The sequence below is a fragment of the Festucalex cinctus genome, chromosome 5 (genome assembly GCF_051991245.1).
Source record: "Festucalex cinctus isolate MCC-2025b chromosome 5, RoL_Fcin_1.0, whole genome shotgun sequence".
Taxonomy (NCBI): Eukaryota; Metazoa; Chordata; class Actinopteri; order Syngnathiformes; family Syngnathidae; genus Festucalex; species Festucalex cinctus.
In genome coordinates, this window is record NC_135415.1 from 25,576,558 (window position 1) to 25,588,071 (window position 11,514).

Here is an 11,514-nt window from a genome sequence, read left to right on the forward strand (position 1 = left end):
GGCACACACTGTAAATTGACTTGCAATGTAAATATTGTTCCCAATTATTTTCACTGTATTACTGATAAATGGTCTGAAGTGTGGAGCAGAATTTTGTCAGAAACATCAACAAAATTCAGAATAGCAATTTTTAAAAATCAGCAAATGTAGTGGTTGCAGTGGCGTGAGTAGATGAAAATTGTCCTTGCATTGTCTTATTCATTTTAGGGGCAAAATGACATCATTTAGGGGCAGTCTGCAGTCCTGTAGCGTCTAACTGGACCTACATGTTTTGTTGAAATCAAATTAGACAAAGGTGGTTTATGGATCAGGTTTTTTTTTGTTTTTTTTTATATTTGTGAAGCTTACACACCTAAGGAGAAAGATACCAACTTGTGTGAGTGGCCCTCTTAATTAAGCATTGCCAAGAACAGCAAGGGAGACGAGGAGTACTGTTTCAGCACACGGCCTATATTTAACTTCAGCAAAGGGGATTTTGATCTTAAAGTTACACGACTCCAGCTGCAATTCGTTAGTGCAGATTGATGTCCACATCATGTACGTTTGCTTTCATTACCAATAACATTTTGTAAGAATGGTTCATGCATTGAAATCTTTGCGACTGACTCGAGCCCGAGTGAGAGTGAGCGCCTACTTCCCACTTGCACGCCCCTCTTTTCATTCCCCACATAGACTATTTCTGTCCTGAGCTGAGTCAGATGGGCCCCCTCCCAACTTAGAATGACACAAACGGAACAAACCGACGCTTCTGGACTCACGAGTGACCGAAAACAAGAAGACCTTTAAAAAAAAAAAAAAAATACGTGGAAGTCTGAGGAACTATGGAAGAAGGTGAAAGTTTGTACTCTGAGATGACGGAGCTGACAGAATTCCATTGTGTGACTTCAGATGACATCACCCAGGATGATGAGGACGAGGTGGAGGAATTGCAAAACAGGTGCTTAACACACCCGACTGGACCTTATGCAAACAGATGAATAACCTCCATAATATAATTCTGCTAAATAGTTGGCCACTTTTATTGGGTGTTGTTTGTTATGGCACAATTTACTAGACAGCCCTGTTCTGCCCGTATATTCTCAACTTTACAGTGTCATGTTGAGTGCTACATATATCCTTGCTTGGCGTAAATAGTTAAAGAAACCGATATAGTTTGTTTGGAAGGCCTTAAAGGTCTCCTGTTACATGAATGATGTTTTGAAGTCGTACATTTTATCCGTAACTTTTTCATTGCATCGCTCTGAGAGGTCAGGGATGGTCTTCTCTTTTGGCACATGTTAAACCAAGTTTTAACCTCTTTAGATAGAACAAACATCTCTAAATCTAATTTCTTTTATTTCCAGCCTACGGGAGGTTGTCCAAGACCAGTCTGTGAAGCCTAAACTCCAGTGCCTGATGGTGGATCCGTCATTCTCCATGGTCACTGTCCAGAGTGAGGACAGTGGTATTGTTTGGGAGACAGCTTCCAGTCGCTGCTCTACTCCATGGGCCTCTGAGACCAGCTCCATCTCTGAAGCCTGTAGCATGGAAGGGTCTGGAGCTGCCGGGAAAGTCACCATCATCTTTGATGAGGACAAAGTAGTTCGTAGGAGAACACGGTCAGGGAGGAACAGCAGATTGAGGGACAGGCTAAGCAGATCAGGCAATTCAAGGTCAGCCTCAGCTCTGGGAGTGGAGAGACCAGAGATGGCAGAGGTGTCGCGTCCCAATGTCAAAGAGCAGCAGAATGGAACAGAGACAGATTTGGAAGAAATTAAAAACAAAGATCAGCAGTTATTTAGTTTGATTTCAGAGGGGTATGAGATTCTTAACATTAGGGTCCCATCCAAACTTCCCACGGTGGATGAAGAGGAGAGCACAGAACTCAAGGACAACTTGTCATACCTTGACCAAACTTCTAAGATCAAATCTCGAAACCACCTCGACGAGACCACAAAGCAGCATGGCTCGCCTCAGGACGTGGAAATACTTGGAGGCACTGAGGTATTTATTAACACATTATTATTACAATTGGTCATTTGTTCAATTAAATTTGTATTAATTTTTTTTGTGGCTCTTACACTCTTAGAATTAATTTAATCATTGTGATCAATCAACAGCCTTCAAAGGATGACACTGGGCCTTCAGTGGACACTGAATTGAGACACACATCCATTCCGAAAGATGGCTCCAAAGACATTGATTACTTTGAGAAGTTTACTCTGGTGGATGAGGTAGTTCCTGGTCAAAAAGCTACAGACCTTCAAAAGGAGGTGGACGAACCTGTGAGGGAATCCAAAGCGGATTTAATGCCTGCAAAGGTAGTTAAAGACAGCCCGTCAGAGGACTCATTTGTCTTCGTGACAGAGACGGAGATAGTTGGGGAACACCTGGATGAGGTCTTCTATGGAGAAGGAGCTCCTGTAAATGCATTGCAGCAAAAATCAGACGAGAGTGTAGAAAGTTCAAGAGTGAGAAGAGAGAGCCAGAGATCCTTGAAAGAGAGCGGCTCAGTATTGTTTGGAAGTGAAGAAACAACCCTCACCCCTATTTATATCTCCCCTGGACCCCCCAAGATCATTGATCCCATTCTGCTGGAAGAACCCACTGCCATGTCCTTCATGTACTCTGACCTTTATGAGGATGCTGTTGGTGAGAGGCGAAAGAGCGACGAGGAATACTCTGAGGCCGAGAGCGTTACATCTGAGAAATACTTCAAGAAATGTTTGTCGGATTCAGAGGAGGCAGAAGGGTACCTGGAAAAGTTCATTTTGAAAGATGACACCCCCACAGTGGATCTTCCAGTTGACTCTGTGGAGGACAAGAAGGAAAGGAGGAGGATGTGGTCACAGAGTAAGTTTGAAATGACAGGATGTCTAACGAGAGCTGAGGAACAGGAAGAAGACGAGATCAAGACAGAGGACACAAAACAAGCAGTTAACACTGAAGTAGTAGAACATTCATCATCAGCAAAATCTGAAGAGCAAGTTCCAGAAATGGAGACTGAAGAGCAGGTTGTTACTGTAGATTCAATTCATGAGGACGGACCCAAGAAGGAAAGGGTGCAAGATCAAGACAAAACTCCTGAGGGCTTTACTCTTAAGAGCTTAAGAATAGAGTCAACAGAGGAACACCAAAGAAATGAGCCAGTTAGTCATCAAAGTGCAAGTGAAACCCAAGACCTATCTCAAACACAGGCAGTGCAGGAAAAGGAACGCGAGATGCCACCCACTATTCCTGAGGTGCCTCAAACTGTCATCAAGCTTCAGGAAAAAGACACAGTAGGGGAACTTTGTGAGAAGGCAGCAGCTGAGACGAAAATAGTGGCAGCTATTAAGGACACCCAGGACGAGATCCCGGCAATAGAGGCAGAGGAAGGAAAATCAGTTGAAATGGAATTGGAGACACTAGAAGAGAAGTCGCCATGTAAGCAAAAGGAGCTTGATCCTGAGCAACCTGCAGCAGTTGAGTTCTTCACTGAATGTGAGCCAGTGGTGCACGCATTTGTGAAGGTAACTGAGAAGACGGCTGATGAAAAAGTGGCGCAGACTAATGTTCAGATTGACCTTCAGGAGGTAGCAAGTGTTCCTCAAGCAAAAACAAGAGCCGATGCATTGCCGCAGAATTTTCCCCTAGATGAGTCGGCATGTTTTGTACCTGATCCGGAGTTGGATGTCAAAACCAAAGTAACAGAACAAGAGACAGAACAACAGGAGATGATTGAACTTAAAATCCAGACACCTTCAAAAGACATCGAGGCTGAAACGGAGGACGACTTGATTGTCCTTGTCCCTAAAGGCCAAGCTGTGGAGATGGCCATCAACATGAGTCCATCCTCAGAGACAATTACAAAAAGTAATACAGTGACTCCACCAGATCTTGACATAGGAAATGAACATCTCATTGAAACAATACCAACGCATCATCTGGAAGAAGAACCAATTGGACGGTTGGGAAAGTTGAACAAAATGTCCTCACCAATACCTTTAGTGGAAAAGACGGATACGGACGAGCCGAGGACAAAGAGCGACAAAGATGAGCACCTTTTTTCCCCTCTGAGGAGCTTTACTCCACAGGAGGATTTGTCTCTGCCGCATGAGGAGGAACTACAACCAGATACTGCAGATGTCCAAGAAAAGGTTCAGGTTACCCCAGAAAGTGATGCAAGCCTGGAGATCGGTCCATACAGAGAGAACGAGGAGAGAAAGAAAGCTCCAGATGAAACGCCTGAAGACATTCTCGATGTGACAAGTGATGATTATGAGATGATCGATGAAAAAGACACCAGAGACGTAGCAGAACTTGAAGTACGGCGAGATGTCGAGGAACCAGTGCCAGTGTCGGCTCGGGAGGCTGAGGTGGACGAACAGGAGAGGGATGTGGATGTGTTTGGCGACAAAGATCTCATTGAGGCTGATTACGACATCATCGACGCTGAGGAGCAACTTCAGGCCCAATTGGCTGCTGAACTTGAGGGGATGGATTGGTTCTGTCTTTCCTGTCAGTGTTTGCTGTCTAAGGATGACTGTGATTCTGGGGACCATGATGGTCACGAGGTGCTTACAGTGGGCAAAGCCTTTGAGGACATCAGGGTAAGAAATCATGTGGATATAGAATCCTGACATAAAGCTACAGTAAAATTGTGGGTTTATGTCAAGATTCTAATGATGAACGTACTAATCCAGAATACTTCACTATAGTGTTGAGGAACGTGCATTAGAACCACAGTAAGTGTAAGGGAAGACATTTTGGAGCGACCTCCATTTTGTTGCATAAAGGTACAAATGTCGAACTGTTGACTTTTTGGGTCATCATGACAAGAAGTTCTTAATCTTAAGTGGGTCGTGAACTTTTCCACCCATGCAGACAGCTGGCATCATCCACATGTTCACATTGAATTGTTGTGATGTAATCCTCTGCTTTGATCGCCTGGAAAAGGTCCTCTGTGACGCCACCAAGTGGGCACTGATATGTGATCTGTTGACACTGGCAGGACCAACACAGGGTCAACAATGTTTTTAATAGTCTCTTTTTACCTGCAATGACTCGACCAATATGACACCTGTACATTCACTAACAATAATCAAGGGTTTTTAAATTAGAGCATGTAACTGTGGGAAGAAAATCAAAAGTCATCTACTTGTTGAAATACACGGAAATGAATGAACACCAAGTTTTGTCGAAGTGTTGAATGTCTGCCATGTCACAGGAGCGACTGAGCGACTGGATCTCCGAGCTGCAGGGGAGGTCTGAGAACATCGAGGACCTGGTGTCAGAGCTGGAGTTGGCCTACCACTCTGTGGAGGTATATGAATATGTATTTTTTTTTTTTTTTTTTTTTTTTTTTTTTTGTGTATGTGTGCGTGCGTTTGCGTGTGTGCGTTTGCGTGCGTTTGTGTGCGTTTGCGTGCGCGTGCGTGCGTGCAAATATGTATGAATATGTATTTTAAATTTACCGGATGATTGGGGAAAGTTTGGGGCCACAATGCCACATTGTGACCTGACTTGACTTTAATCTGGACCGCCAACCATACACTGAGTCAGTCTTATGTTTGTTGCATCAACGTCCTTTTGCCCACAAAAATTAAATGAATGTTTTCATATTTTATGAATCTATCATCAGGCCAATACCCAGGCCATACTCAAGGTATTGGTACTGGCGTATCGGCCGCCCTCTTGTGGCCATTTAACGACCAGAAACTAAAAATTAGAAGACTAGAAAATCGACATTCCATGCAATTTTAAGGGAAATGTTATATTGGGATATATAGGTCTTTCTTTCTTTCTTTCTTTCTTTCTTTCTTTCTTTCTTTCTTTCTTTCTTTCTTTCTTTCTTTCTTTCTTTTTATGTGTGTGGGGGGTTATGTGACAAGAGTACTAGTGGTATCAGTTCTTGGTATCGGTATCAGTGACTACTAAAAGTTGTGCGCCCCTACTGGTATTGTTCTGGGGAAAAAATGGTATAAAATATCCCTAAAAAATAATAGTAATAATTGGTAAATTATGAATACTAAGTTTTGAATAATACTATTAAATAATTTCATTTTCATTTTAACATGTAGCACTAAAATATTAATTTCAATATTTGATAAACAGTTGTTTTCTATTTGTTGAACTAGAAAATATAAATTTATGAATGAAAGATTAAATTTGTATTATTACAGTAATTCATGATGTAATATATACAGTAAAAATGTAAAATAAATATATAAAAAATATAGTACATTCATTTATTTATTTATTTTTTCCTTTGACAGATTTTGCATCCACATTTTTCCTTTTTACCAAATGCATTGACCGCCTGTCCTCTTGTCATCCAGCACCAGTGTGTTGAGAGCGAGGCGGCCATGCAGGCACAGAACGACGAGACGATGGCTTTGGTGATGGAGCAGTACAACGACATGTCCGTCGACATGGAGGAGGAGAAGAAGGCCAAACTGGAGCAGCTCTACGACCAGATCGTCTGCTTCCAAGAGAGCATCGACTCGGCCAAGGCCGCCCTGGAGACCGCGGCCAGAGAAGCCGAGACGGACGCTCGGGTAGATAGATCCTCCTAAGGCCATATGACTCACTATTTACATGAAATTTAGTACCTTACTGGTGAGTCATTTTCGTGAAATAATTTATCATCCATGTGTTTGCCCTTCAGACCCCTGAGGACATTCATGCAAGGTAACATGCCTTCAATGTTATGTGGATGGTGTGTTGTGCTAGAAAATACACTGCCTGGTCACAATATTAGGTACATGTTTATTAATAGGAGATCCAATCTAAGATGACAACAATAATGATAACATGAGGAAGTGATAATCAATAGTAGATAAAAAACGAATTCTTAATAATACTTTTTATTTATTTATTTTATAAATGGTAAATCTGGTTATTTTTAATATGGAATTTTTGAATAAATCGTAGAAAATGAAATGAGTTTTAATAACTTATTGTTTTTAAATAGTAGATAAATACAGAAGTGATTTTAAAAAATTGTAATGAATAAAGTAATGAAAGTTTATTTTTTATAAATAGTAGATTCATAAAATAATAATGAAATTATTTTTAATAATTGTTCTTTTTTAAATATATATATATATATATATATATATATATATACATATATTAGATAAAGAAATTGTAATAATCTATTTAGTAAAAAAAATGATGAAATGATTTATGATATTTTTTGTATTTTTTAAATGGCTAAGGAAATTATATTAATAATAATTTTAAAATGTGTAAATAAATAGACAAGCAACGAAATTACTTTAAAGAATTTTTAGTTTTTTATAAATAGTACAGAAATTATGAAATAGATTTTTTATGATTTTATTTTTTAATAAATATATAATGAATTAAATGATTTTTAATGATTGTTATTTTTAATATATAGTGGATAAATAATGAAATTATATTTATAATAGAAATGAGGTATGCATGAATTGGCCTTCTGAAAAATATTTTACCATGTGTTTAATCAGTTTCGCTTTTTGAATTAAGCTTCTGAAATGAATGAACGTTTCTCTGCTATGCTAATTAATTAACGCAACAACTTCAACCACAAGAATAAAAATGTACACAGATAACTCTTTAGCGTCGATGTTCTTGTTCATTTCCCATTCAAAAAAGGAAACAATTGTTATGTGGTCAGGCTTCAGGCAGCTCTGGAGTCGACCATGTCGCTGGAATTGGGCTCCAAGGGATTGCTGGTGTTCGAGGATTACGCCAAGGGCAACACCTCCAGCCCGCAGCTCGCTCAACGAAAGGGAATCGCAGGTGCGCGGACGCCTATGCGGACTGCGCCGGGTCAGCCTGTGCGGCGCCGGTGATAAATGTGTCCCGCTCTGCGCCGCAGTCCCTCAGAGGCCCACGCTGGAGCCCCAGGAGGCAGGATCGGCCACCAGTGTCAGTGTCACCGTTTACTGGAGGGTCAACCCCGGGGACATCATTGACTGTTTCCAGGTCTACTGCATGGAGGAGCCACAAGGAGGTCCATAATATACGGAGGCACACGTTTGTGCTGCTTTCATAATAACCTGGAGTTTTGTTGACCACAGCTGTGTCGGAGGAGTATCGCGTGACCGTGAAGGAGAGTTACTGCGTGCTGGAAGAGTTGGAGCCTGATAAGTCGTACAAAGTGTGGGTGATGGCCGTCAACTACACGGGCTGCTCTCTGCCCAGCGAGAGGCTCGTCTTCACCACTGGTCAGTGCGAACCTTGATAACGCCCGAAAGCATACGTTTGATATAAGGAGGACTTTTTTTTTTTTTAAACAGCACCGTCAGTGCCGGTAATGGATAGCGAGCGTTGCACCGTCACATGGGACTCGGCCACGCTGAGATGGAGCCCTGCGAAATCGAGTCCTGGGCAGAGTTTCATCCTGGAATACTGTCGCCAGTATGAGCTGGAAGGCGATGGGCTTAGGTGGGAGGGGTGTGATTTAACACCTCATTTACCAAATGACATTCAAGTCTTGGGCCAACATTGTAGCTGTCTTAATATTGTCTTTTTTTTTTTTACAGATAATGTAATACTTTATTACATTAAAAATACTAAAACACTGCTCTAACAGTGAACTTACGTCTATAATTGTTTAACAAGAAAACGTAAACTGTAATAATAATAATAATAATAATAATAATAATAATAATAATAATAATAGGAAGAAGAAGAACATGTACAAACTAACACCTAGCACTCCCAGAAGTCTTTTCGACATGGCGGTTCTAATCAAATGGGCGGAGCTTATTTCTATTTATTCTCTTCTGTCACATAATTCCAACACTGACCTCTAATTAAATTAGACGGTGTTAAAAATACACTTTAGGGGTTGAAATTAACTCTGAAATTTTTAACTCCAAAATTTTAACACTCAAATATTTGTTGTGAATGTTAAAAAATAAAAATAAATAAATAAACAGTCCTTACAAAATTGTGTAACTTTAGATTGAAAACAAACTACAATATCTGTCAAGTTTTACATGATCAATTTTGAGGAAAACAAAGACCCACCTGGAAATATCAAAATCCCCAATAACGTAACTAGGCATTATATTATTGGTAATAAATAAATAAATAATACAATATCAGTCCAGCATTTTTTATTGTTATTATTGGTGAAATTGTTCCATTATTGGGCTATTCCATTTTTGATCAAGGTAGCCCTCCTATAGTGGTTGTTTCTTAACAGTATTCATGGATCAGTGTGAACCATTGTAATGGTTAATCATTAAAAAATATTACATAATGCAATTTTTAATAAAATATTAATTATTAAAAAAAACAAAGGCCAGCAGACAAAGTTCAACCTAAAGTTTTTTCCCCTAAATTTTCCAAACATGTCAATTTGACCTGCAATGTAACAGGAGGGTTATTATTTAAGCGCAATTTTTTTTTTTTTTTTTTTTAAGATTTTCAGTAATATTAAAATTGCTTATGCCTCTTCCTGCCCCTTTTGTCAAAATGACTGCTGTGAAAAAGGTCAATTAAAACGTTTGTGGTGGCCTGTGTTTGTACAGTCTCTCGTTACTTCTCTTCTAGATCAATCGCCGGCATAAAAAGCTGCCAACATGGAGTTCTGCTGCAGCCCAATGAGAATTATTTGTTTTACATCAAAGCTGTCAATCAAGCTGGAGCCAGTGACCAAAGCGAGGCTGCTCTCGTTTCAACTAAAGGTTCCGTAACACGTTCCTGTACCTTGATAATAATAATAATAATAATAGCACATTTTTCAAATGCAACTATTTGACTGTTTTCAGGAACAAGATTTCACCTGCTGAAAGCTTCAGCTCATCCTGCTCTGGAGCTGTCAGAAGACCAAACCACTGTTTACTTGTCCCAAGATGCTCACCAGCACATATCATCAACAGAAAAACAGTAATTACAGTAATGTCTATGTTGATATGTTGACGTTCAAATAGTGGCAACTGTACAGAAAGTCTTCCCGGATTTCACTTCCTGCTTGTTTTTCAATATCCATCATACCAATGCGGTGTATTTTACATTTCCCAGGCCGCCATCCATCCTGGGTGAGTTATTACCAGCGAGGGGTCGCCACTACTGGGAGACGACGGTGTCAGGATGTGCAGCTTACAGGCTCGGAGTAGCTTACAGCTCAGCCCGGAGGAAGTGCTCACTTGGGGAAAACAAGCTTTCATGGTGTTTACAGTGCATCCCGTCACCATCCGGGTAGGTTGCAAATACAAACATCTGTCCTTTTATTGTGGCCTGAAGAGTCTGTTTGCGGTTGTGTTCGTTCATGTAGTTGCAGTTACCAGATGCTTCACGGTGCCACTCAGTCCAGCGTCTTTGTGATCGAGTCGCCCGAGCGGGTTGGCACGCTCTTGGACTACCAGCGGGGTCGTCTGTGTTTCTACAACGCCCAAACGGGGCAGTTGTTGGGCTCTTTCAAGCACAGCTTTAATGGACCGTGTCACCCGGTTCTGGCCCTGGAAGTGCCGGGTGGACTGGAGGTCGGCATGGTGCCCGAGGTGCCCGAGTTTGCCCAAGGTTGAAGGAGTTGTTGGTTTTGAACATATCATGAAAAAGTCAAAAGGTAAAATACCTTACTCACTCGATCCTCCTTGTAAAAATGTTATAAAATTGTACATATCAAATAACTTGTTGACAATCAGGACATAAACAGGACTGACATGAAGTTCCTTTGAGTGAGTTCTTCACTGTTGCCTTCTTGATTGCTGTAAACTTTAAACAGCGTGTAAGTTTTGTAATTGTTCTGTTTCCTACACTTTTATGACAAATTTTAACTTCTGTTAGAAAATGATTAATTGAAAGACTCCTAATTTCATCAGTGAATTATACTGCTGCACTTTGTTTGTTATTGTGAATATGCCAGATTTTTTTTTTAAATGGTTTTTGTGATCAATTGTGTTTTTGTTTCTGTTTCTATTGTCTTTTCTTTTCTTTCTTTATTGGAAACAGATACTGAGATGAATGAACATGATTATTTTTTTTTTCTATTTGCTCAACTGGCGTTTTGATTCAGTCTGCATTACCAAGTTTCATCACTAGATGGCCCCAGTACTGTACTTGTACTGGCATTTTAGTCGGCTTACCTATTAATACAAGTGAAGTGTGGTTCTGTTTCGTCACGCAGTACGGACACATAACTGTACCTGCGTACTCTTAAGTAGTAGTAGTTAGCTATACCTCAGCTAGCTATACGTATTGACAATTCTGAACATCCGGGCATTTTGAGATTTCCACAATGCAAACACTTATTTAAGCGTATTGTAGCCTATTGCTTTTGCATGTGACGAATTGTTAGTCAAAAATATTTCATTACATTTTAAAATTAAAATAATCCTCACGATTTGGGGGTTATGTTTTGTTTACACGCTACCTAAATAAGCAGCCAAGACTCAGCAGGAGCTTTTCATGTCAACAATAACTAGGACGCTATCTGATGTCTGGCTGGCATCATTTCCTCTCAATTAGTCTCACTCGTTTTCCATAGCCAAAGGCCAGGCGCAAACAAAGCGCGTCCTGTGCTCCAAACAAGTAAACAGACTATCACACTAT

The 11,514-nt window shown here is 40.3% G+C and overlaps 1 protein-coding gene across 1 annotated transcript; it reads left to right on the forward strand.

Annotated features, from left to right (window-relative positions):
- Nucleotides 1-582: 582 nt before the first annotated feature.
- On the forward strand, nt 583-10,927 carry cmya5 (cardiomyopathy associated 5). The gene is made up of 14 exons (XM_077522162.1): nt 583-937; nt 1,344-1,983; nt 2,100-4,571; nt 5,189-5,284; nt 6,300-6,518; nt 6,629-6,651; nt 7,625-7,749; nt 7,829-7,963; nt 8,031-8,177; nt 8,250-8,397; nt 9,514-9,647; nt 9,732-9,849; nt 9,985-10,161; nt 10,238-10,927. The coding sequence occupies exons 1-14, from the start codon at nt 822-824 to the stop codon at nt 10,485-10,487; spliced, it is 4,800 nt and encodes a 1,599-aa protein (XP_077378288.1). The 5' UTR covers nt 583-821; the 3' UTR covers nt 10,488-10,927.
- Nucleotides 10,928-11,514: the final 587 nt, after the last annotated feature.

What these genes read in the sequence shown, in the direction of transcription:
- cmya5 (XM_077522162.1), top strand. Translation starts at nt 822, where the DNA reads ATGGAAGAAGGTGAAAGTTTGTACTCTGAGATGACGGAGCTGACAGAA. An exon ending in GTGGAGGAATTGCAAAACAG is followed by an intron (nt 938 to 1,343) that starts GTGCTTAACACA and finishes TTTTATTTCCAG; the next exon opens with CCTACGGGAGGTTGTCCAAG. An exon ending in GAGGCTCGTCTTCACCACTG is followed by an intron (nt 8,178 to 8,249) that starts GTCAGTGCGAAC and finishes TTTTTTAAACAG; the next exon opens with CACCGTCAGTGCCGGTAATG.